The 24,200-nt window shown below is 28.8% G+C and overlaps 7 protein-coding genes across 15 annotated transcripts; 3 read left to right on the top strand and 4 right to left on the bottom strand.

Annotated features, from left to right (window-relative positions):
* Positions 1-864: 864 nt before the first annotated feature.
* Positions 865-2,578, bottom strand: LOC100749568 (6-phosphogluconolactonase). Its single transcript, XM_003491582.2, has 4 exons — positions 2,268-2,578; positions 1,657-1,857; positions 1,285-1,568; positions 865-1,194 (listed from the first exon to the last, which is right to left on the bottom strand). The coding sequence occupies exons 1-4, from the start codon at positions 2,386-2,388 to the stop codon at positions 1,084-1,086; spliced, it is 717 nt and encodes a 238-aa protein (XP_003491630.1). The 5' UTR covers positions 2,389-2,578; the 3' UTR covers positions 865-1,083.
* LOC100749450 (protein ABHD13) lies at positions 2,361-4,795 on the top strand. Of its 2 annotated transcripts, none has more exons than XM_012388991.3 (6): positions 2,361-2,489; positions 2,946-3,257; positions 3,338-3,569; positions 3,645-3,838; positions 3,914-4,074; positions 4,146-4,795. In XM_012388991.3, the coding sequence occupies exons 2-6, from the start codon at positions 3,092-3,094 to the stop codon at positions 4,416-4,418; spliced, it is 1,026 nt and encodes a 341-aa protein (XP_012244414.1). In that variant the 5' UTR covers positions 2,361-2,489; positions 2,946-3,091; the 3' UTR covers positions 4,419-4,795. The 2 variants fall into 2 exon arrangements, with proteins under 2 accessions (XP_012244414.1, XP_012244412.1); XM_012388989.3 differs by lacking the exon at positions 2,361-2,489 and adding an exon at positions 2,560-2,678.
* Positions 4,796-5,066: 271 nt separating this feature from the next.
* Positions 5,067-7,607, bottom strand: LOC105681139 (protein artichoke). Its single transcript, XM_012388987.3, has 4 exons — positions 7,245-7,607; positions 6,033-7,120; positions 5,768-5,955; positions 5,067-5,660 (listed from the first exon to the last, which is right to left on the bottom strand). The coding sequence occupies exons 1-4, from the start codon at positions 7,339-7,341 to the stop codon at positions 5,384-5,386; spliced, it is 1,650 nt and encodes a 549-aa protein (XP_012244410.1). The 5' UTR covers positions 7,342-7,607; the 3' UTR covers positions 5,067-5,383.
* On the bottom strand, positions 7,346-9,324 carry LOC100749133 (DNA polymerase delta subunit 3). Its single transcript, XM_012388988.3, has 2 exons — positions 9,067-9,324; positions 7,346-8,938 (listed from the first exon to the last, which is right to left on the bottom strand). Exons 1-2 carry the CDS (start codon positions 9,133-9,135, stop codon positions 7,700-7,702), a joined length of 1,308 nt encoding a protein of 435 aa, XP_012244411.1. The 5' UTR covers positions 9,136-9,324; the 3' UTR covers positions 7,346-7,699.
* A 1,023-nt stretch (positions 9,325-10,347) lies between these two features.
* On the top strand, positions 10,348-13,913 carry LOC100747653 (armadillo repeat-containing protein 8). 4 transcript variants are annotated; one of them, XM_003491652.4, is made up of 8 exons: positions 10,350-10,559; positions 10,679-10,752; positions 10,966-11,416; positions 11,492-11,986; positions 12,098-12,389; positions 12,648-13,171; positions 13,368-13,534; positions 13,705-13,913. In XM_003491652.4, the coding sequence occupies exons 1-8, from the start codon at positions 10,533-10,535 to the stop codon at positions 13,739-13,741; spliced, it is 2,067 nt and encodes a 688-aa protein (XP_003491700.1). In that variant the 5' UTR covers positions 10,350-10,532; the 3' UTR covers positions 13,742-13,913. The 4 variants fall into 4 exon arrangements, with proteins under 4 accessions (XP_033178150.1, XP_003491700.1, XP_033178149.1 ...); XM_012388943.3 differs by having other exon boundaries at positions 10,352-10,559; positions 12,071-12,389; XM_033322259.1 differs by lacking the exon at positions 13,705-13,913 and having other exon boundaries at positions 10,348-10,559; positions 13,368-13,610.
* On the bottom strand, positions 13,420-16,962 carry LOC100747533 (islet cell autoantigen 1-like protein). Of its 4 annotated transcripts, none has more exons than XM_024369499.2 (6): positions 16,809-16,962; positions 16,195-16,463; positions 15,754-16,096; positions 15,395-15,670; positions 14,719-15,328; positions 13,420-14,631 (listed from the first exon to the last, which is right to left on the bottom strand). In XM_024369499.2, exons 2-6 carry the CDS (start codon positions 16,409-16,411, stop codon positions 14,515-14,517), a joined length of 1,563 nt encoding a protein of 520 aa, XP_024225267.1. In that variant the 5' UTR covers positions 16,412-16,463; positions 16,809-16,962; the 3' UTR covers positions 13,420-14,514. The 4 variants fall into 4 exon arrangements, with proteins under 4 accessions (XP_024225267.1, XP_024225266.1, XP_012244367.1 ...); XM_024369498.2 differs by having other exon boundaries at positions 16,793-16,960; XM_012388944.3 differs by having other exon boundaries at positions 16,684-16,959.
* Positions 16,963-17,943: 981 nt separating this feature from the next.
* LOC100749012 lies at positions 17,944-23,503 on the top strand. Of its 2 annotated transcripts, none has more exons than XM_012388985.3 (6): positions 17,944-18,118; positions 19,253-19,591; positions 19,676-19,914; positions 19,993-20,187; positions 20,328-20,603; positions 20,683-23,503. In XM_012388985.3, the coding sequence occupies exons 2-6, from the start codon at positions 19,444-19,446 to the stop codon at positions 21,370-21,372; spliced, it is 1,548 nt and encodes a 515-aa protein (XP_012244408.1). In that variant the 5' UTR covers positions 17,944-18,118; positions 19,253-19,443; the 3' UTR covers positions 21,373-23,503. The 2 variants fall into 2 exon arrangements, with proteins under 2 accessions (XP_012244408.1, XP_003491625.1); XM_003491577.4 differs by having other exon boundaries at positions 17,946-18,118; positions 19,673-19,914.
* Positions 23,504-24,200: the final 697 nt, after the last annotated feature.

Here is a 24,200-nt window from a genome sequence, read left to right as displayed (position 1 = left end):
CATATTATGATATACAAAAATATGCATCGTATAAAAATAGTCACTTTTTGCTGCATACTTATTTATATATATCAATACTTATTAATTTTATATAAACTACCAAAGATAGAGAATGTCTTCTACGATCTACTAAACGAAGATATAATATTTATACTAGATATATCTATTTACTTCTGTATACAAAATGACAATGATTATGATATTTTCTCGTGCAAATAAAATATTGAATAAAGATTTTAAATAATTACTTTGCTTACTGTTTTTCGATCCCATGATAAATATTTCAATACAGAATTAAATAGAAATTGCTATGAGAATTACATACTATTATATATTGTTCTATTGATGGTATGATATAAACAATAAAAATATATTCACATTTTTATATATATATTTTTTTACCATAAGGATTTTATTTTAATGTTTTATTTAGTAAATATTTGTATTTTTGCTTGGATTTCTTGACATTATTTATTTTTATGAAAAACATAATTTATGATAAATCGAATTACGTAATGTTAAATATATTTGTAATTACATAATATTTTAATTTTTTATATTTATTATATCTAGATAAAAATAAATATTGCTAAATATTTGTACGTTTTTGAAACGTATACTGTCTTATTTCAGCATCCAAAATATTTGCTACTTAAAAATTTTTTAAGCCACTTTTGTTTTATATGATTTTCTAAATTTATTAAGATGATATAATAAGCATAAATCGCAGTTTGATGATAATAATAATGAATGAGTAATGTGGTATAAAAATGCTTTACCTTATTATATTTTATACCCATTATAATTAAATGTTTACAAATTGAAATGAAAAAATAAAATATTGGAAACTAATATTAAAATATGTAACAGAACCTAATATATTTCAAATGATATTAACATCACAATAAACAAATATCAATCTTTGAGCAATAAATTACAAAAAATGTCATTTAGTTACTTTTCTATTATTAGGTATCTTAAGTAAGATGCACATACGTATATAAAAGTAAGCTCAAAAAATTTGCTGAGCATTAGGACAAGATATTAACATGGAATGTCATAGTCAATTTAATGGAATGTGGTTTAGGCTGTTTCTAGAAATTTTGCAGCATCTTCATCTAGGACCCAATACAATTCTCCATTGTGGGGTTGAACACGAGCAGCTGGCAAATTTTCTCTATCTTGCAAAACTCGCTGTTAGATATTAAATATTAAGAATAAAAATATTTTACATGAATTATAACTTAAAAATTAGTTTCCTTTAACCTTCAATGAAATAATCACCTTAACAATTCCAGCTTTACCATATCCGGTAATAGCAAATATGCATCTTTTTGCATTATTTATCACAGGAAGAGTGAGAGTAATACGAGATAGAGGTGGCTTAGGAGAATCATTAATAGGACAAACCCACAAGCTTGCTTCGTTTAAAAGTTTGTGACCAGGGAAAAGAGAGCATATATGTCCATCTAGACCCAATCCCAAAAGAAGCACATCAAAACATGGAACACGGTCAGGAGGGAAAAATACAGACATCTTCTTAATGTAATCTTTTGCAACATCTTCGGCTATAAGTATAATAATGTAATTATATAACTGCTATTTTATGGGAAAAAAAAGAAGAAAGAGATTATAGATTGAAAGACATTATTTTACCAGACAGATCAGGATTAATTTTTATAAATTGTTCTTCAGTTATTGGTATTTTTCCAATCAACTTTGATTTATATACTCCATAAGTAGAATCATTGCTATCGAAAGGAACAACTCTTTCATCACAGAAGAAGAAATACCATTTACTCCAATCAGTTGTAACATTAGGTAAACTGTCAACCAATAATTGTACCAAAGACCCCCCTGACAAATAATTTCAAAATTTTATTATTAGTTTAATATTTTAATGTAAAAAAATAGCTTCTGTTCTTGTAAGAGGTATAAATGGTATATGTAAGAGGTATAAATTAAATATTGGAAATAAAAAAATGAAAAAAGATAGATTGTAAGATCTGAATTGTAAAGATTGTAAGAACAATAACCTGCTCGCTTAAATTGGAATCAAATGAAAAAAGAAATAAATATAAAATCTCGTCAATTGCATAATTTTTTACAGCATGTATAACCTATAAATGTACGTATTTTAAATGCAGATATTACTTTCAGATTTTCTTTAAAATATATCTTATAAGGATGGAACACTCAATGGACATGATTAATAATCTGTTTTTATCATTTTTGTATTTATAGTGTTTATGTGAGAAGTATATCACCTGATAGTCCGACTTTAAATGTATCACCAATAGTAAGTGCTTCTTCAGCACTCGTTTGAAGAAGGTTAGACAAACATGACACTACGGTTCCATCCCGAGGCTCGACTAGTATTTTCTCCATTATTTATAAGTAATTTTAAAATAACACTTAAATTTCTAATCGTAAATAAACGAAGAACTCTACGCGAACAGTGAGACTCGTCTTGAGTATAAAGACGTAAGGTAGTATTAGATATACATATAGAATCGGTTAACAGTAATCAGAAATCAGAATACAGCATTGGACATTCACGATGACACGTGATAAACTCGCAATACTATCTTCTAAATGTAACACTATGATCGCGCCGCCAATTTGTTTTGTGTTTGTGTATGAACGTATCTTTGTCCAACATGAAATTACGCTATGAAGTACATCGCTTATTATAAAAAATTTATTATTTATATTTCAGTATTTATACTATTTTATCGATTTATATTTGAGCATGTAACAGCAATATTTACTTTAATCCATGTTTCATAATTCTTCAAAAATTGAAATTATTTCATTTTATACTATGTAATCTCTGATCTAATAAATTTCTTTGAAAAGCGAAATGCATTTATTTATCAATACAAATCCAAAGTTTTTATGAAATGGATCACATTTATAAAATAAAATTTTGATACGAATTTTAGGTTATAAAGTCTTCAATGATAACTGGAATATTTGACTCAGTGAAGCAGTATGATCAAGTCAAGATGTGCAATGTTGTACACTTACTGAATATAAGAGTGATTTAGATGATTATTAGTCATTTTTTTGAAAATACTACGTAACAATCATGTCATTTTGTATGAGACTTGCTCGAAGCAAACCTATCCGTTTATTAGGGAGTATAGCTATTAAATGTTGGGCTTTCTCTGGAACTTATATACTTGCCTGTTTCCTTCTATATTGGTTGTACGGTGGGATTTCTGCTTTCTTTCTACTTTGTTTTGCCACTACAGGTATATCTATTAATGTCTTCTATCAAATTTTTATGTTTCTAACAATGGTAGGTGTGTATCTTAATCAATATATATTGTAGGTATATTGTATCATAGAGAAGATCAACTTGTTTATCGTCCAGAGTCACCAGCTAATTCTCGGATATATGTTCCTGCACCTTCGATATTTAATTTACCTTATCAAAGCATTTATACTAGATCAGGGGATGGTACCATGTTACACATGTTTTTTATTTCTCAACCAGAGGATAGAATAAAAAAGGTGCCTACTTTGTTATTTCTTCATGGAAATGCTGGTAATGTAGGACATAGGTCAGTGACTTTTGCCACTTTATCATATAATTTTATTTTGTAATATGAGATAATAATTCTAGAACTATATTTCAGACTAAAAAATGCAGTTGGATTATACCATACTATCCAATGTAACATTTTAATGTTGGAGTATAGAGGCTATGGTTTATCACAAGGATCACCATCTGAAGAAGGTTTATACATGGATGCTCGTGCAGGAATTGATTATTTATCTAGTAGAACTGATATAAATACTAATGAAATAATCGTATTTGGTAGATCATTAGGTACTTATATTTTTTAAATGAGTCATTTTTATGAGTTTTATAGTGTGTGTTTAATATGCTCTAATATTTCTATAGGTGGTGCTGTAGCTGTCAATTTAGCTACAAAGCCAGAAAATTCACAAAGAATTTGGTGTCTTATTCTTGAGAACACTTTTACTAGCATTCCTGATATAGCTGCACTACTTTTTGGATTGAGATGTTTACAATATTTACCCCTTTTTTTATATAAAAATAAGGTAAGATAATTTCTCTTATAAGTTAGTTTCTTTCAGTTGATCATTTCTAGTTGAGTCATTTTGTATTGTAGTATCTGTCCATCCTCAAAGTGCGGTCAGTAACGGTACCTACATTATTTATTTCTGGTTTAGCGGATACGTTAGTGCCTCCACGTATGATGCAAGAACTTTACAAGAACTGTAAAAGTCCGTGTAAAAAAATACTTTCGATTTCAGGAGGTACACACAATGAAACATGGTGTCAACCTCGATATTACAAAAATATATGTAATTTTTTAAATGAATTGAGGGAAAATCCTCCAGTCCAAGTGACGTCTAGTCACTGGCAAATAGACGATATATAAAGACAAATTGCAAAGCTCACTTTACGTCCAAAGCGATGATTACATTTTAAAAATTGTCCATCTTAACAAATAAAAAAAAAGATAGATTAATGTATCAGGATAAGTTATTAATCTTTATTGTGATCAAACAATTTATTTACAAACACAATTTAGCTCATAATTAATGCGGATCAATCTTCTATGAGAATATTTTATTAAAACATATATTAAGATTGCAATATTGGAAGTGATGCAATGTTTGAGATCATCGAAATATCATGATTTAAATTTAGTTAAGTGTCTGTCATGCACTTGAAATTTGTGAATAACTAAATAAGACCTTAAATCCTTCCAATACGTAGGGTATTTTTAGGAAATGTTTAGATAGTCTTAGTTAACTATTTTCATCGAAAATGGGCTGTTTTTGTATAAAAAAAATATATACAATTATACGAATACTAATGTATTTATATGTGTGAATTAGAAATATATATTTATTTTAATGTTTTGATAAATATACTATTATATATATATATTCTTATACATGTATTTATACACACATTATATGTTCAAGATAACATTTTATTTATTCATTTTTTTTCAATAACATTTAAATTTAATTGAAAACCATTTAATTGAAAATCATTTTATCAACAAATTTAATTTTTGTGTGAATATTAACATTTGATTGTGTGTTCACTAATAACTTTGTCAGTCTTATACAATGTTTAGTATTCAGATGAATGATAATTCTTGAAGTATAAATTAATTCAGAAAATAAATTTATTTCCATTCATTATTTAACTTTAATCAATTTAAGAGATAATATAATTTATATGTTATTACATAAGTCACTTTGAAAATAAAAGTACATCTTGAGTATAATATCAATATATTGAAAATTTAAGAAAATTTTATTAATTAAAAAAGAAATGTGTTAAAAATATACAAGACAAATAAATTTATACACTAAATAATGATAAACTTTAAAATTTCCTATTGATTCTCCTTCTTCTTATGGCTATTTTTTGTGTCCATAGAATGCCTCCTACTATTAAAAGTGTTAATACAGTTGTAGCTATTCCTACAACAACTAGCAAACCAGTACTAGAATCAAAATGTACTACTTCATTAGACATTACATTGGCAACATTCATTGCAAGATTTTCTTTAAAAACTGATGTATCAACACAAAAAATTTTGTCTTTCCATCCGTACCAATGTACCATTCTTATGTTTGATATTTCTGAAGGCGAAGCACACCTTATGTAATGTAAAGAAACACAATAAAATAATTAGTATACTATTTTTCGTCATTTTAATTCAAAGCATTAAAATGATTTCTAATAATAATTTTATGGGTTATATACCTTAAATCATCTAAAAGATGGGGCTGGATGGAATAAAGTTGTGGAACCAAATCACTTAACATCCATTGTAGTGTACAATTACATTTAAATGGATTTCTTTGTAGATTAACACTATATATCATAGAATTATTGTTACGTACAACCAGCTCTTTTGCGACATAGGAAAGTTGATTATTACTCAAATCTAACTAATAACAAAAAATTATTTACTTAGGTAACTTAAACTTATTTGGACAATATTCTAAAATAGTAGCTTGAAACTTACTGAACAGAGAGTCATGTGTCTCAAAGCATCTTTATGAATAAAAGACAACATTTCGTTATTGGATATAGTAAGATGAATGCAACCATTCGATGGTGGTCTCAAATTTGCTAATGTACCTTCATCAATAGCTTTCAACATACTCATTTTACTTGCAATAAATGAATTTAACTTTAAATCAGAGCTAATTGTCAAATTTTCAATAGGGTTTTGGCTAACATCAAATTGGAACAGTAATGGGAAATTTTTAATAGATATTACTTCAGGAATATAAGTTAATTTATTGTTAGATATGTCTAACACTTTCAAATTTTCAGATATAACATTTGGAAAACTTGATAACATATTTCCACTAATATTCAGATGTTGTAAATTATCTGTTATTATGTTTGCATGTAATTCAGAAATATTGTTGTGCTGTAGATTTAATACTTCAATATAATCCAAATTGTATAGTATTTCCGAAATTTGATTATATCCAGAATGTAATTCAATCAATGTCTTTGGTAATGCTTGCATATTTAGTGTAACAATAAAATTGTTATTTATATGAATTGCTTTCAAAGAATTTAAAACTGTTAGACTACAATCTTCTAAAGAATGGATTCTATTAAATGACAGATCTAAATATTGTAAATTTATTAATGATTCTAGAAATATTTTAGATAAACTGGATATATTGTTATGAGAAAGATCGAGTGTATTAATCTTTGTTGTAGTTTTGTTCATTAAATATTCTATTGAATTTATATGATTATAACTAAGGTCTAATGATAACAATGCAGGAAGTACTTCCAACAACGAATAATCAAAAATTCTTAATGCATTTTTAGAAAGGTTTAGATCTTCGAGATTGTTCAAGTCTATAAACATTGTTGTATATATTTCTTTTATAATATTTTCAGATAAATCTAAACTTCTTAAAGATTGTAACTTCTTCAATAGATTTGTAGGTAAATTAACTATATTGTTTTTAGATAAAACAAGTTTGTTCAGTACTTGATAATTGTCTAATGTTAACAAATCAAAATTAAACATGTCATTATTTCCTAAATATTTTCCATGACAGTTAATTTCCTGTTCTTTATTCACTGTAATAAATAAAGTACATATTATTAGCTAAATTTATTAATAATTAATATATGTAATCAATAAATAATTTTAAAGAATTTGTTTTTAAATTATATCTCACCAAATTGAAATAATTTTGCTTACTTAGGATTGTACACGAACATGTTGAACATATATCACATATAGAACTTTGTATTATCAATGAGAAACACAACCCAATTAAATTTAAATAAATAATCATTGTGTTAAATTGTTATTTAGAGACCTTATATTTCAACAACCAATATAGCATTACTCATACTTAGGGTGTAACATGCACTTGGCATCTCTTTGATAACATATCTGATAACAGTGCTTAATAAGAGAACGTATATCTATTTCATCTGACTTAGAAGATAATTATAATTTCAAGATAAAATTCAAACTCCTTTCGTTTAATAAATTTTATATTAATGATTTATAAAATATAAAATTTTATTTGTATTCTGTATATCATAACAGAATCATAAAATATTATTTTACTCTAGTTAATATCCTAATAACCTAAAGTAAGTATTCTAAGTATAATAATTATAAAACATGCAATATAATAAAGTATGCTATGACTTTTTAAAGAAATTCATCAATGTAGTTTGTTTAGTGTTTTTCTTTCTTTTGATTTCTGAAAGTGATTCAGGTGCCACTATCTTCTTTTGGTTTTTTGCTTCTACAATTTCTGGTTCTTCTTCAGAACAACTTTCATAAACATGTACCTTTTTTGTGACAAGAAAACCATCTTCTTCAAATGTTTTATCTACTGTTTTTAAAACCTTACGTTTTCCATTTTCAAGTTTAACTTGTGGTGGAGAAACAGAACATTTCTTTACAAAAGCAGGAGGATTTTCAGGCGAAGATGGTAAATCTAGTTCTGATCCTTGTTCATTATCAGAAGATTCTGAACCACTAGAATCACTCTGAATTGTAATACGTTTTCTCTTTTTAACAGTATTCTTGGTGTCTTTGCTACGATTACGTTTTTTCCCTCTTACATTCTGCTTTTGTTTAGAATTACTTTTTGAAATAACTTTCTCTTCTACAATTTTTTCTGATAAGGAATTTGTGCTTTTGTCTTTATCTAAAGAATTTGAACTTTTATTTTTATCTGAAAAATCTGTAGTTTTTGTATGATTCTTATTTGGTTGAAAAAATCCACTTGATTCTCCCTTTTTTATATTTTTCTTTTTTCCAACACCAATATTTTTAGATATTTCTTTTGTATGACTAGAAGCATCCACTCCCATTGTTTCTGTATTAGACGATACAGGTGGACTTTTTTGTTTATTATTGACTTTCCCAAACAAACTATCAAAACCTTTTCTGTCAGCATTTTTCTTTTTAGCAATTTGCTTCTCTTCTGGGCTCAGTATCTTTTTTTCTTTGACTGGTTCAGATATTGATTGTGTTTTTTCTTGAGGAACAGATTCAACTTCTCTTGACATGATACCCCAACGGAACATATGCATCTCTTCATCATTACGATCATTGTTCTGAATACATTTAATGGCACTGAATTTAATATCTCCATTTTCAGTTAACCCAAGCAGTTGTATCTCAGGAAGAACTTTTTGAAGGCTATAAATATGCTCGGAAATAATTTTACTATATTTTTCTTTTGCTGTTAATAGATCTTTTTCTCTGACAATTTCAACTCGCATACCACCATCATGCAAAATTCCGATTAGCAAAAAAGTGCAATTAAAATCTTTCTCCTTTTTGTATCTTTGCCAAAATTCCCATAGAATTTGTTTTGCTACATTGACGTGAACTTCCAGTTCTTTGCTTAACCATTTATAGGTTACCTATAGTCATTTTATGCACTTAAGACAATTTAAAAGTCATTTTTATAAAATAATATTGTAAGCGATTAGTGTAACGTAAATTTGAAAGTTGTATTATGAGAAATCGAGAAATTTAAAAGAATACTCACCAGTTTATCATTATCAAATATATATTCTGTTACAGTTTCTAAATATTCGGACAGAGATTCCGCAAACATATTTAATAAAAGCTTTTAATTGACAAAAAATACTTTTATAACAATTAGACAATTTAATGTTACGTATATTTCTTAATAAATGCGCGAAATCGCTTACATACTTCAAAATGACAAATTGTACAAAAGTTTCTATATTTTTATAATAAATTCTAAATTTCTAATCCAATATTTGTAAATAATTATATTTAATGTATTAATAATTTTTATTCATATAGAAAAATTTGAAAGATTAAATTTTGTTAAATATTATAACGCGATAAATAAATTGCTGATTTTTATGCATTGTTACGCTGTCGCTTGAATTTGCTCTTAGTATAATTGCGTGAAGTTGGTTTCAATGATTGTATCTGGAAACATTCGGCATAAACTATGAACGAAATTTAAACTGACCGACTATATACGTAGATTGAAAATTGTCTAATTATTCACCGAAAGCAGCTAGATAAGGAGAGGAAATGGCTCAGAAGACAAACAGTTTTCTATGAACTGGCTTCAAATTATTTATTATGATGCCAAATTAATAGTTCAAATTTTTTAATGTAATCTCTTGGTATTTTATCCCGGCAACTTTCGTGTAGACTTTCCTAGAACTTGAGCTGTAACCTTAGATTATCTATTATGTGCCGCATAAATTAAGAGTCCGAATTTCTCGATATGATTTCTCTATATCTTATCTTTGACGACTATGTGAACTTTTTTAGGAAGTTTGCTGTTTCTCTTTTATACTATTCCCTTCTCCATCGCCGCACATGTAGGTATGGTCTTCTGTGAGAGGCAATGCTCCTACCTCCACTTACTCAGGAAGACAAAACCTAGGGGAGGGGACCCTGGATCTAGGCAGGAATCAAAGATCAAAAGTGAAAGAAGTGAGTTTTTAATCAATTCAAATTTTGACTCTCGAGTAACTTCTTGCTATTGTAATTAAAAAGTACAAGTTGAAATAAACGATCGTTTATAAAAAGAACAAATTTTTTTTTAATCTTCGCGCACTTCCACGAGCAGACTGGTTCAGCGCTCTATGTGAGGTTGATACCAACCTACGTACCTCCGTCCTAAAACCCCAAAATGAAAACGTAACAACATCTATGAGAAATTTAAAAATGCAGATAATATGAAAAATTACTTATATCTAAGTTTCATTTTTTAAATTATATTTATAAAAATATGAATTTGCATAAGTATCTATAGTCTAGTGATAATTATATGATAATACCAATACTGTTCTATTGGGAATTATTTCAGAACGCGAGTTTTACCAAATGAAACAGTGAATGTTCACATAACAAACAAAGTCGATTGTTAAATTAACTATTCCTCGTGGTAGTTGACTATATACTGCAGAATTATTTTGAGTGAACATTTGTAATATCTTTATGTAAAACCGAGAGAAAAGAATTATGGTCTCGGTGATGCAACCATTCATGGTGAGTGAATTCGTAAAGGTGAAACAAGTTACCGGTTTTCTTCTGCTTTGAAAGATATCATTTTTCGTACAATCGTTCGAAAAGTTTGAAAATTAAATGACTTCTCAATTGTATCACAGGATGTTGAGAGTTCGAGAAGTTACATCGATGAATTATACTCGTTGGATCCTCAAAAATGCTTAGAAGCTATTATGTGAGTACAAATCGTACTTAACCTCTAAACTTGTTTATTAAAGGTCATTATTTATTAAAATTATTATAACATATGGTGTAAAGAAGCGTTAAAAAGGTAATATTATTAAAACAATTTTATAGTTTTTCTTACTTTCCACCATTACTTTGTCAATGTTTATTTAATTGAACATTTATGTTAACTATAATTGATCTCTTTTTTTTTCGTTTCTAGATGCCTAAAAAATTCTGTAATTGGAAGTAATAGACAAAAAGGATCTGTAATAGCACAAGGTGTAGTACCTCGTTTATTGCAACTTCTTGGAGATACATCAGACAGAATTGGAGATAATATAAGGCTAGAGGCTGCAGTAACTTTGGGTTCTTTAGCTAAAGGAACTGATCAACATGTGCTAGCACTTATAGATCTCGGTGTAGTGCCGTTGCTTTTTCAGGTTATATTATCTACACCTATCACAGAAACGCCATTAGAAGGAAAGCCAAAAATAACAGATTTATTAAACGAGGCATGTTTACGTTGTTTGAGAACAGTATTTCAACATCCATCAGCACCGGTTCATTCAATATATCAGGATCCTGCACTAGTGCCAAGATTGGTATCGTTAGCAAATCAATCAGTCACTTGTCAAATTTGTGTAGCAACAATTTTAACAACAGCATGCAAGGTATAGAAATGATAAAATCAAATCTAACTTTGCTATGTAATCCTTAAAATTATATTTTTAATAATTTCTTGTTAGACAACAGAAGAGCAAAGTGCTTTAGCCAAAGGTGGTGCGGTAGAAACATTAGCAATGCAGTTGGATTCTCCATTACCTGATGTTCAATCATCAGCTCTAGCATGCTTGGCAAATATGTGTTATAAGAATTATGGGGTATGTGTCACAGTTGCATCGGCAACTACCAGTAACACACCACAGGGTAGGCTTGTACCTGTAGCATTAGGACAATTAATGGGCCGTGAGAAAAGCTCCTTAATTCAACTTGAAGCTGCAAGGTGTGTTACATATATGCATAGAACTGGAGTTCTAGTACACAAAGATCCTAGAATTATATACCGTGCTTTACCTTGTTTGGTACGACTTTGTCATCGAGATCATCCGCCTCGTGAAAGAGTAGCGGCGGCTGAAACTTTGGCTTTCCTTACCGAAGTTAATACCGAATTGCAACGTCTAGCTTCCATTAGTAATCATTTAATTCCTACTCTTGCAGAATTATTACGATGTCATCCACATGTAAGTATATTATACATTATAGATTTACATATCTATTTTGTATGTTTATTATTGTTAATATTTCATGTTAATGAATTGTACAAGTGCAAGATTGTACTTGCAATGGCGCAGCTACAGGATGCAACATTAACACAAGATATGCGACAAGCTGCATTCAGGGCATTCGCATCCCTTGGTGCTAATGATGAAGATATTAGGAAACGTATCATCGAGACAGAAAGCCTTATGGAACAAGTAGTGGCAGGACTTCAGGATCCAGGAGGTTCTCACGTACGTTTAGCAGCAGTTAGATGTCTTCATTCTCTTTCTAGAAGTGTTCAGCAACTCCGAACAACGTTTCAAGATCATGCTGTTTGGAGGCCCCTTATGCAATTGTTACATGGTGCAGATAAGGGATTGGAGGGTAAGATATAATATTTTTAGACTTGATGGATTATTTTTGAAATAATGATTTATACAAAATTACGACACATTTCCTTTAAAATGTTTTAATTACACATAACTCATTCAATGAAATCATACAAGATTACTGAAGAACATTGAAGATATTTTTGCATATTTTTTGTAATACCAGTTATATAAATCTAAAACGAAAATTTTTCAAAATTAGATCATGCTATTAGTATCTATTATTATTAATTAGTACAATTGTATTATGTAGGTAGAGGCGAAAGTGAAGTTGACTTATTAACTGTTGCCTCGAGTACTTTATGTAACTTATTGTTGGAATTTAGTCCAAGCAAAGAACCAATTCTTGAATCTGGAGGAATAGAGTTATTGTGCTCGCTTACAAAACGATGTACACCGGCATTGCGATTGAATGGAATTTGGGCATTGATGAACGTGGCTTTCCAAGCCGAACAGCAAGTAAAATTACAAATTTTACAATGTCTGGGAACAGATCAAATCTTTTGTCTTCTGGCAGATCAAGATATACCAGTTTTGATGAAAACATTAGGTTTATTACGAAACTTGCTCTCTACAAAAGCACACATAGATCGTATAATGGGAGAACACGCTGCTCACGTTATGCAAGCTGTTATATTAGTTTTAGAAGACCCAAGGCATCCAGCAGACGTAAAGGAGCAGGCTCTCTGTATTTTAGCGAATGTAGCTGATGGAAATCGAGCAAAAGATCATATTATGGCTAACGAAGATGTGCTTAAAAAACTTATGGATTATATGGTCTGTAAAAAATATTTTGTCTTTTTTTTTTCTTTCTTTAATATTTCATTCTTTATTTATCGCCTTCTTTTAATTTATTTGAATAATACAACAAATATCTTCCCATGTTATTTTATGATTCTTATATAATTTATGCTTCAGTAATATGTTATTGAAGTTCTAGCAGAAATTTCTAACATTTATGTTATGAATCTAGATGCATAGCAATGTAAAACTGCAAATTGCTGCAGTTTTTTGTGTGTGCAACCTAGTCTGGAGGGAAGAACCTGGTGCTGCACAACGGCAAGCACGTTTAAAAGAACTGGGCTTTTATCGTATTTTACAACAATTACGTCATAGCAAGGATCTCCAATTGTTTGATAAGTATGTCAAACAATCTTTAAACCTTCCTTTCTATTTGTGTTTAAAAATGATCTTTAAATGTCCTTGTAAATTATAATAATTCAATAAGATATTAAATCTTAGTATAATTAATATAAAAATATTTTCTCTCAAATATTTCTGATTTTTAATATACATTTGTCTCATTTCAGGGTCAGAACGGCTATGGCACAATTTTATGATGCCTAAATTCCGGATGTGTTATTGATGAAAGTTAGATTTTGATTTAGAGTTCTTTTATATGCGAAATACAATTATATTTTGGTGTTAACACTGTGATTCTGTATTTCGTTGATGCATAAGCATTTTATATTTATATAGAAAAGATACAAAAACAATATCCCTGACGATGTAATCTGTTTATGTTGTATTTATTTTATTTAAAAAAAGAAAACAATATGCAATATTTCAGTATATTAAAAAAAGAAACGATGTAATAATTGTATCATACATTTTTAAAATATGAATTGTTTGATACAATGATAATGTCAAAAGTAATTGATTGCAAAGTTTTACATTGTGGAATGTCAACAAATTATATACAGGTATCCGTATGATATACTTCATATTAAACATATTTTGCTATAAACATGATTAGAAAAGTTGATAATTATTTATTATCACGAAAAAAATATTTTTAGTGTACTTAAAAGAAGTATATGACTAGTATCTCTTATAAACTATCATCGATTTTAAATCTTTGGTATGGAGCTTCAAAAGTTATTTACGAAAATTTAAGTATTTTTGATTCTTACGATCATCTTGCTATTTTCATTAAATCTAAAGAATCTGGAATGTTAAAATTCAACTAATAAGTATGAAATATCAGTGCAAATGTAAGAAATAGATAATACTCGTAGCATTATCCTATTTGGAGAAAATAAAAATATCTCTTCTGGCTGTTGCTATAAACTGCAACTAATCATATGTCATGATAATATAGTTTTAAATACTTTAAAAAATTAAGCAGATGCATTACTGTTATCAGAAAGATTTTCCATGGGATTGTTAGCCAAAGGGTCCAGTTCAGCAAATAAATCCAACCAGGAATTACCTTTTTTGCCAGTCTTATTTTTTTTCTAAGAAAAATATAGAAAAAATTTAATAATAGTGTTTCAGATATTTTTAATTTGATTTTAGTAAAAACAAATTTAGTTTTTACTTACCTTGTCACCCATGTTGATAGTCGGCATGCTCTTTTGCCCAATGCCAAGCGCTGCATCGCCCAAACTTTGTTTCAATATATTCGGTGGCAAAAATGTATCATGTGATATCGCATCCCATTCGTTATCAGCATTCTGTTTATCAGTGAGAATATCATTCAAAAGTACCATATTCTCGGATGTGAGGAACTGTAAAGATTGCTCTCTTGAATTTTGTTCTTCTAAGGAAGAGAAATCAGCCAGATTAAGATTTGTATCAGATTTGTTAAATATATCCATCGTTAAACTTTGTTCACCAAACTTTCTATCAAGTTCAGATTGATTTCCTTCTTGCATATTACTATGAGTGGCGTTATCTAGAATTAAATTTTCAAAAAGTTGATCGAGATTCTCCTTATGTTCTATATTAGAAGTAGACTGTGAAGTAATTTCATTATTCGAGGAACTGGAATTCATGTCTAATTCTTCCAACCCTTTAATGTCTTTTGTCTCATAATCAATATCCAATAATTTTTCATCTTGTTTATCAATTTCAACTGTATTTTGTTTGGCTGGTTGTACTTCTTCAGCTTCTTCAACACTGTCATGATAATCCATGTCAAAAATTGATAACCTATGATAAAAGAAATATATTTTATCTAAAAATTCTGTTATTAACACTTTAAAATTTATAACTTACTTCTCTTTTTCATCGAGATCATCGTCACCTCCAGTTTCTTGAGCTAATTTACTTGAGGGTTCAGCTAGTTCTCTCACTACCATAAAATCATATCGTTGATAGCCTTTAAAACTGCTTGCTATTGTAGAATATGCTTGTGCAGATTTTTCAGTAAAATTTAGAAGTGTACTCTGATATAAAACTAAAGCATGGCTAAACATATTACATCTTGCTGCTGCTAATAGATCTACCTTTTGAAGGCAATCTAAAGCCAGATTATCAAAGGCTATTTTACCTCTGTATGAATAAAGAAAATATAAATTCAAAGCTATCTAAATGTCTATAGAATTTAGATGTTAACAATAATTAACAATACATACTGTCTTACACATGTTTGAACTTTACGAAATCTTTCTAATTGTTTTGATGTATCAGGATCTAATTCCTGAGAAATATTTTTCATCCATGACAGAGCAGCTCTGTACTCTGTACGAGCTTTTTCCATTGCTTGGACCTTTTGCAGTGTGTCTTCAATAGCTCTTTGTCTAAATGTTTCTACTTCCTGATACAAACGTCCTAATGGTGCTCTTAATGCAAGTCTTTGTTGACCAGAATATGATAAAGATTTTCCAACTGCTGTCATCATCTTGCCAGCTCTAGTTTTATCTTGTTTACCAGCATCTTTAAGGAACCGTCCCATTGCATTTTCTTCTTGTGCAAGATCTATATAACATTTAATGGTACAGTCATTTTTATTATTTAAAAATTTTTTTTACCTTAGCTAATCCTATTTTATAGAGACTTAAATAGTAATAACTTACTGCACAATCGCTCCTGATATTTGTCAATAATTCTTTGTAAATAAGAACAAGATTCCTGAATGCTACGAAACAGTTCTAATTTGGCATCCAATTCTGCATCGGACGCTACTATACATTCATCTTCCTTTTTACCTAACTTTCGTGATAAAGCTTGTTTCGTAACCCAAAACTGATGTTGCATTTTTGTGATAGTAGAATCGTCGTGCATATTGGTCATCTGTACCCAACGATCAAAAGTATTTCCTGATATACCTGGTCCGTTTCTGTTACTAAAAATTATACCAGATAAATATTATTGTAGAAAACGTTACAATGGATAATAAATAAATATAAAATAAACATCATAATATTATTTTAAATGCGTGGCTAGCTATCTTATCAGTTACGTGAATGATATTCTATATTACGTATATGATAAATGATACTTTGTTTAATGTAAAATTGGTTAAACGACAATAATTCTATAGAAATTAATATCAAAACACTTACTATGTGTTCATAATGGAAGACGATGGTTAAAAATACGAAATATGATTAACGCTTTTACAACTAAAAGGACACAAATGATTTCTAGGTATGATTTAAAATAACAAATTACTTTATAAATATCATACTTTTTTAACACGTATGATTAAAAAGTGCTCTTTTTTCAATTAATTAAAATAGGCGTTTGTACTTTAATACTGATAAAAAAGCAAACACACTCTTTCCTGTCAATTTGACAGACTGAGTATACAGTTTACTATAGTTAATTGTCCACCTAAGAACTGCTTAAAGTGAGATTTTAATGGATGCGACATAACAAGGCGTGTTACCAATGAAAACAAAATTTCTTAAAAACACATTAACAAAAAACAATTTCATTATTATTTTACGAACTTGTAATAAAAGAAAAGATTATTAGTTTCATTAAATAAAGAAACAGTTATTTGCTATAGAACTAATCTGAGACAGATTTTTCAAAAATAATTTATTCAAAATATATGCGATCACAAATATTATTAATAAAATATCAAATTTTAGAAATTTTATTAATTTCTTAAAAAAATCACTATATTATTTCTTTATTGCGCTTTTACAGCCAAGAAAGGATTTGATTTACAATATTTTTTACATAATTACGAGTATTTTATCGAATGAATACATTCCTCTCATTCAGACAAATTATGATATTAAATTATAATTACTTTAAATATAATTTAAAGAATTACAATAAATAATTTTATATTGATCATATATGTATATTGTACTAAAACAAAGTTGAAATTATTTTTTTAATATATTACCATTTTCATAACTGATTTATCTTATTATACTAACATATTTTTAGAAAATGCAATTTTTTAATTATTATATTTTTTATAAATTTGATATATTCTACAAAAACGCGTGAAGTAAATTAAATTTTCGAATTTTACAATCATAACTTGTATATCATTTCTTAATTCTATAATTTGAATAAATGTAATAGAAAAAAGTTTTGTATCGTTGTGGGCGAATAATAATTTATATATTTGGCCTATTTTTCTTTTTATTAGTTAGTAAGATGTAACTAATAAGATATGTAAATAACACGTAACTAATAAGTTAACTAATATGTTATACAAGTAATATAGTTATGCAAAATATAACAATTTACATATTATTTCTTAAATTCATAATTTAAATGAGTAATTATAATTATTCGTGTGCAAATAATTTATGTATTTGTCCTATTTTTCTTTTTTTCTTTTATTAGGCAGAGAATGTTAAAAAGGGTCAAGTTGTTCCATCTGCTATTTCTAGGTCGTCGTGACGAGCATAGATTATGAGTAAAAACAGCAAAAAGGCAATGGCGGCTATTCTTCAGACAGTCACCGAATTTATTATGAAAAATTTCGGAAAAATGTGATCTCCGTGTCGGTTCATCGCGAACAAAATCGAGGTACGTTTTCACATTTTTATCGTCGAATTTACAATGTCGATGATCATCATACTTGGTACATTCTGATGAGATGTCACATGCAACCACATGTGGATTTGAAATTAATAGATACTTTTTTATAAAAACAACTAACCATGAAATCCAGGTATTTTTATACATATTTCAAACATTTGACGTTAAATACGATGAATATCATAAAAGACAAGTTAAACAATTTTTCTCCTATGTCCACCGCGTTTTTATACTGTAACTTTACGAATCGAAAAAATAATAATTTACACACAATCAGTTAAAGCGTATTTTATTTATAATATAGATAATATGTTAATTTTGATTTTTCATTTATGTGTGCATTTATGTTTTAAGGTAATAATGTAAATAATATTAAGTATATTGAAATATGTGAAATATGATGTATATTAATAATAAAAGGATAGGAAGTTCCAACCTATTATGAAACAGACTCGAATGTTTAAAAATACAGTGGCTACCAAGAGTTTTTTCATATACGTAATTGTATTTTTCAATGAATTAGGTTTTACGTTTCATTTTCATTGTATGAAATTTTTGTAGTCATATTTGGATTTAATTAATTAGTATGTAATGTCATAGTAAATATAATGGGGTGCAAGTAGTTCTTGTAACCACTGTATATATTGTACTGTTATCGTATAAGTTGTTATTTAAATATATAATTATAATTGGTAATTTATATTTTTTATATTTTTAAGTATTAATTTGATAGCACTGAAATAGATCTTTTGTTATACCATTGAATTGGATTTATAATTTATAATATTTTATAATAATCTAGTCTATATTTTTTATATTTTTAAGTTTTAATATAAAACTAGTGCTATATTAAAATAGATCTTTTGTTATCTATTATTGAATTGGATTGATGTATTAAAATTGTATTGATTATATTAGTTCTTATTTTATACATTTTTATTTATTGCTCTTTTATTATGTTTTTATATATAGAATAAATTATTTTTATTTACAATTGTGTTTATTTCTTTTATTTCAAAGTTTTGTCTCCCTATCCACATTGGATTGTTAAATAATGAATATTTTCTGTTAATACTTGGTATCTTGTTGTTGTTGTTGTGCAATGTCAATTAATTTCTGTAGGTGTGGCCTGAAGGCCAAGGGATGGTATTGCGTGCAGAAAAGAGATGGCACACAGTATGCGTAGACAATGGCTGGCAAACGTATAAAGCAGTTGCTTAATTCAATGAGTAACGAATGGTGGTTAATAGTGGATCAAATAGGAAAGATCGTCGGCAGGCAGGAAGGAGTAAACACTCGAGTGTGCCTAAGTAATGAGCGAGACTCGGCATCATCTTCACTCGGTTTCGGACTTGTATGCAGCCGACGAGATAGAAGTACTTCTCTTAGAAGAGATTCGTGACCTGGAACTACCAGCCTCTGCATATTCTAGACCTGAGGACATTCAGGACTTTGATATTGGTAAGAAAATAATTTGTAAACTGCAAATATTTAGAAAGAATAGAGTATCAACATATACATTATTTGATATTATATTAATAGCAGGCAGTAGAACAGGGGGGCAAATTAGCTCCCAACCTTTGGAGCTGGATTCACCAGGGGTCCATTCAACAGTCCATTCATGGGACTCACATGCTAATTATCATGGTCACTATGGCTATGGTGATCACCATGGCTCTTCCTCAAATGCTTTGGCTTGGCCAAGAGCAAGTCATTTGGTACTTTATTGTGACATACAGGGGCATCTTAAAACTGCTATTGGTGTTATTAGACTTTTACTACTTGTAAGTACTATGGCATTTAGATTGTTATTTCATTTATTTATTCCTAAAACAATAAGTTACCTTAAATTGTTTACATAGATATCATCTGCAGCGTGTTTGGCAACATTATGCAGCTCCGGCACTGCCAAGGTCAGCTTATTTATGTTGCCTTTAATCGGGCGGCTGCGTTTCATGATCTTTGTAGCAGTTTTCTGTTTTTTGGTCACTGCATTGCTCCTCTTCCTTGATATTTCGCATGTTATATATGTTTTTCCTTTCAATTGGGCAAAATTGGTAAGTAGTCAATGATTTATCAATATTCTATTTTTAGTTAATGTTACCATCATGATTAAAAATATAAATTTTTATATGTGTATTTATTAATGATTTAATATTTTGACACTGATATATCTGATAGAATCCACCTCTTATAGAATGCTTGGATATTCACTGGTATAGGCTTATCTTATGCCTTGAGTAGTGCATTATTAGCATGCTCTATATGGGAATATCACAGTGGTGGCTGGGTGCCAAAACGCACTCGGTCTCAGTTGTCTGCCGCGGCAGCGCTTGGATTGTCATGTGCTATTTTAGCCTTCTTACTTTCATGGATACATGGTCGCAGTGGATCAAGTTGTAGGAGTTCAGATAGTCGCAATCATACACCAACACAACTTTATAAGCCTGTTGACAATTCTTCCTCTTCGGGAGTAAGTAATTTTATTTCTTATCATTATTTTATAACTATATTTAAACTATTCTCAATAATTCTAATTTTTATCTTTTTAGGTTACTCTCAAAGAGCGGAGCCCTAAGAGGCCTGCTTCATGGGCTGTCAAAAATCAACAGTCAAGGAAACAAAATATAGACAGTGATACAAACACAAATAATGGCCATCACAGCAATGATAATCATACAAAATACAAGCAAGATGCCAATAGAAAAGATCACTGGGCTTCTGCAAGGGAACACTTCTTACATACCCAAGAAACTAACGAAGATATTCAAAGAAGTGATGTCGATATTGAAAGGAGAAGGAGAAGGCGAAGAAGAGATGGTGATAGTAGTTCAGGCGATGGAAATCTAATAAGTACCAAAACCAATAGTGGTCATATTCTGGAGGATAATAAATCTAGACGGGTGCCGCGGAAATTACCTCTACAGTCGGTAGAACAATCCCGACCTTGGCCTGGTGCTGAACATAGAGGCAGTGGTTCTATACAAATTAGAAATAAAACTTTACAAATGCCAGTGAACAATAAAGCACAGGACTATTGTGGCATAGATGAATCTAGTTCAATGCAAGTGACTCAAAATGGTTTCCACTGGGAAATGGAATGTACATCTAGCAACAGTATGGAGAAAGCAGCAGAAATAGCTATGGATCGTACTGCCATGTGGACTGGACAATGGCATCCACCACCTGATGACGTCCAACCTTGTTCTAGCAAAACTATTGATCCTTACAGCTTTGCCTGATTGAATATAAAAACGCGTATACATGTGTTAGAAAATGTTGGACTCATTGCAGTGAATGACTTTTGGGAACAGCTATGTAATACAGAAGTTTCCCTTGAAACGATAGTTTCGTAATATCATATTGAACCTACTTTCACTGTTTGTATTAAGGAAAGGATAAAAAAGAACGAAAATATTTTATTGTCTTACCAATGAAATATTTATATTGTTTCTAAACGAATTTGTCCAAATTGAATGTGTTTAAACTTACATATGTAAAAGTCACTTTAATGTTAAAGTAGTGCACAGTGACCATAACGTCTTTGTTATCATCTTTTAAGTCTATATTTTTCTTCTCTGTGCATAAAATGAGATTAAGTTTGGAATTAAGTTGTTAATCAGTTACTTATGCAGGTGTAGATAAATTCCAGAAAAGCTCTATATTGCAATCAAGACCATGGAATAATGTCTTATGTCCAAACATTTAAGAATCCTATATAAAATTATTGTTGCCTTGTATATTATGCTGCCAAGAAAATAATTTCTTTTTAGTTGTCGATTTTTGACATTCTGCATTATACAACCAGACTGCCCGTCTTTGACATACAGATAATGTCATTTCATTCCAATTATATATCAAATAATAAACCTAAGTATTAACGGGATTATTTGTAAGTATAACTTATATTAATAATTAAAGATTAAAATATTTATTTATTATTTTGTTATACTTTAATGTCAATATATTCTGTTTCCATGCATACTCAATAGTTAATAATCAGGCAAATGTATTAATTAATGTATTAATTTAATGTATTAATTTTATTACAACTGTAAATTTATGAAAATTGTTTTTTAAACAGGCAACAAGTATTTATATTAAGATTGAAAAACTAATATCAGTTTAGCATTTCTTGTTATAAGTGAATTATACAGAGAATTAGTATGCATGGAACAAGTGTTTAAATTATACTATTTCGATTATTGTTCAAAATGATATTCTTGTTGCACGGAGATGGACGTAGAAATGTGTTTCACAAATTTAGACGAGAATTGATAAACACAAGTTATTTTCTGTAATTATACCATAACGAAATCTAGTTTTTTATTAGTATTTTATACGTAAACGGTTGAGTTTTATACAATTATGTAGTTTGGTAGCTTAGAAAAAGTCCATCTCTATTTTTGTAAAAGGTATACGCACTATTTGCAAGAAGGGAATATAACGATCAGTAATGGTATTGCATTACTTATTTACTTTAATGAAAATCTCAAACCATTTCTAGTCCAGTACTCTTGTACAACCTTGTCTCTACTGATTCATCAAATTAAAGAGCAAAGTAATTTTTAGTACATACATATCGTATTAGAGGTACAATTCATCTTGAAAATTATCAAAAGATTGTGTTTCTTGACCGTTTGGTCCTTGAAATCTCTTTTTACCATACAACAAGTGGTACATAGAATCGATTATATTGGGACCTCTGTTTTGTTTCACTTGATTAAGATTATTATAATCATATAAACACAAAGAAGTAATTAATTTCGACTAGAATCATAAGTGACAGCTACTTTGTCTTTTGATACAATATTAGAATATATACATCTGGATCAGGCATCTAATTATATGTTGGCGTGTATAACGCGTCAGTTATCTAATTAATTGATTAGCATAAGGAAAAAATGCGTGTTCATATAGGATCATAAAGAAAAAAAGAGAATAGTATATATTATGGTAGCTTCGTTGTGTCAAAATATTGATGATGTTGTAATTTGGTTTTCTTGAACACAACGAAGAAATAAATGTAATTTTTCTTATACATGGTACATTACTGGTGTACTGATAAAGTGTTTAAAAAAAATATGGATAGATTTCATGATAAAAATGTTGGGTGGAAATGTTACATGGTGCAAGATATTTAGCTTAAAAGTTTAAGTAAAATAATTAAAAAAAAATGTACGGACACTGCCAGAAGAAATATAACGCTCTTTGAGTGTCATGTATGTCGAATAACTTTGTTACTTTTCAATAACTTAGTATCAGAGGCTTTACCTCGCTACGATTTGCAATACCTCAATAAATAAATCGTTAGACTTATATTTAGTATGTGAATCTACAACAGTGTTTAATGTATTTCTGTATGAACTTTAATCGAAAACGCTTCAGATTATGGCACAAATAACAAAGATTAACATTAGGTTTGAACTTCAATCCATCGCAATTTATTCTAGAAAGTAAAGAAGTAACTAAATATTACTGTTTAAACAAAGTGCAAATCTATTTCACCATTGTAACAAGATTGTTAGTTTTCTGATAAACATACCCTTTCTTTACATTTTATAAATGACATTGATTGAAAAATAATTCTTTGATTAATTATGGAACCAGTTATTAAAATTCGTATAAATTGTCTAAAACTTTCTTCTACTACTTATTCTTCCTTCTAATCTTGGTATCACAAGTTTTTATTTCTTGTATTATGATATATTTATACAATATTTCTTTTAGGTATTTATAAATATTTTTTTATTTTATTATGAAATCAATTTAAAATCCAGAGAGGTATTTGCATTAAAAAGTAGCATGACAATTATCTGATCTGAAATTCATGTTATTTTTACCACTGAATTTAATTAAATTATGTTGAACAATAGCACACACTGTACGCACAAAAGATTGTCTAGAGCTAAACAACTGCTATTGTTTTATTTTTTGCATATATGATTTAATTCCATGAATGGTTTATTATTTAACTTGAAATATATATATAATTATTATTGAAGTTTCATATTAGTCTCTTTTCCAAATACTATATAGCCTTAATAAGATTAAAATATATTTTCAATTT

The sequence above is a fragment of the Bombus impatiens genome, unplaced genomic scaffold, assembly GCF_000188095.3.
Source record: "Bombus impatiens unplaced genomic scaffold, BIMP_2.2 scf_0582, whole genome shotgun sequence".
Classification (NCBI taxonomy): domain Eukaryota; kingdom Metazoa; phylum Arthropoda; class Insecta; order Hymenoptera; family Apidae; genus Bombus; species Bombus impatiens.
The sequence above is the reverse complement of the archived record's forward strand: the minus strand, read 5'-3'. Positions and strand labels throughout refer to the sequence as shown.

Excerpts from the sequence above, each read along its gene's own strand:
- LOC100749450 (XM_012388991.3), top strand. The coding sequence starts at position 3,092 with ATGTCATTTTGTATGAGACTTGCTCGAAGCAAACCTATCCGTTTATTA. Across the intron at positions 3,258-3,337 it reads ACTTTGTTTTGCCACTACAG|GTATATTGTATCATAGAGAA; the intron begins GTATATCTATTA and ends TATATATTGTAG. Across the intron at positions 4,075-4,145 it reads TTTTTTTATATAAAAATAAG|TATCTGTCCATCCTCAAAGT; the intron begins GTAAGATAATTT and ends TTTGTATTGTAG.
- LOC100747653 (XM_033322258.1), top strand. The coding sequence starts at position 10,533 with ATGGTCTCGGTGATGCAACCATTCATG. Across the intron at positions 11,417-11,491 it reads TTTTAACAACAGCATGCAAG|ACAACAGAAGAGCAAAGTGC; the intron begins GTATAGAAATGA and ends ATTTCTTGTTAG. Across the intron at positions 12,390-12,647 it reads TGCAGATAAGGGATTGGAGG|GTAGAGGCGAAAGTGAAGTT; the intron begins GTAAGATATAAT and ends TGTATTATGTAG.
- LOC100749133 (XM_012388988.3), bottom strand. The coding sequence starts at position 9,135 with ATGTTTGCGGAATCTCTGTCCGAATATTTAGAAACTGTAACAGAATAT. Across the intron at positions 8,939-9,066 it reads TATTTGATAATGATAAACTG|GTAACCTATAAATGGTTAAG; the intron begins GTGAGTATTCTT and ends AAATGACTATAG.
- LOC100749012 (XM_003491577.4), top strand. The coding sequence starts at position 19,444 with ATGAGCGAGACTCGGCATCATCTTCACTCGGTTTCGGACTTGTATGCA. Across the intron at positions 19,592-19,672 it reads CATTCAGGACTTTGATATTG|CAGGCAGTAGAACAGGGGGG; the intron begins GTAAGAAAATAA and ends TTATATTAATAG. Across the intron at positions 20,604-20,682 it reads ACAATTCTTCCTCTTCGGGA|GTTACTCTCAAAGAGCGGAG; the intron begins GTAAGTAATTTT and ends TTATCTTTTTAG.
- LOC100749568 (XM_003491582.2), bottom strand. The coding sequence starts at position 2,388 with ATGGAGAAAATACTAGTCGAGCCTCGGGATGGAACCGTAGTGTCATGT. Across the intron at positions 1,858-2,267 it reads ATTTAAAGTCGGACTATCAG|GGGGGTCTTTGGTACAATTA; the intron begins GTGATATACTTC and ends ATTATTTGTCAG. Across the intron at positions 1,569-1,656 it reads AATTAATCCTGATCTGTCTG|CCGAAGATGTTGCAAAAGAT; the intron begins GTAAAATAATGT and ends TTATACTTATAG.
- LOC105681139 (XM_012388987.3), bottom strand. The coding sequence starts at position 7,341 with ATGATTATTTATTTAAATTTAATTGGGTTGTGTTTCTCATTGATAATA. Across the intron at positions 7,121-7,244 it reads ATGTTCGTGTACAATCCTAA|TGAATAAAGAACAGGAAATT; the intron begins GTAAGCAAAATT and ends TATTTATTACAG. Across the intron at positions 5,661-5,767 it reads CATCTTTTAGATGATTTAAG|GTGTGCTTCGCCTTCAGAAA; the intron begins GTATATAACCCA and ends ACATTACATAAG.
- LOC100747533 (XM_024369498.2), bottom strand. Across the intron at positions 15,671-15,753 it reads GTTCAAACATGTGTAAGACA|AGGTAAAATAGCCTTTGATA; the intron begins GTATGTATTGTT and ends TTATTCATACAG. Across the intron at positions 14,632-14,718 it reads CTATCAACATGGGTGACAAG|AAAAAAAATAAGACTGGCAA; the intron begins GTAAGTAAAAAC and ends TATTTTTCTTAG.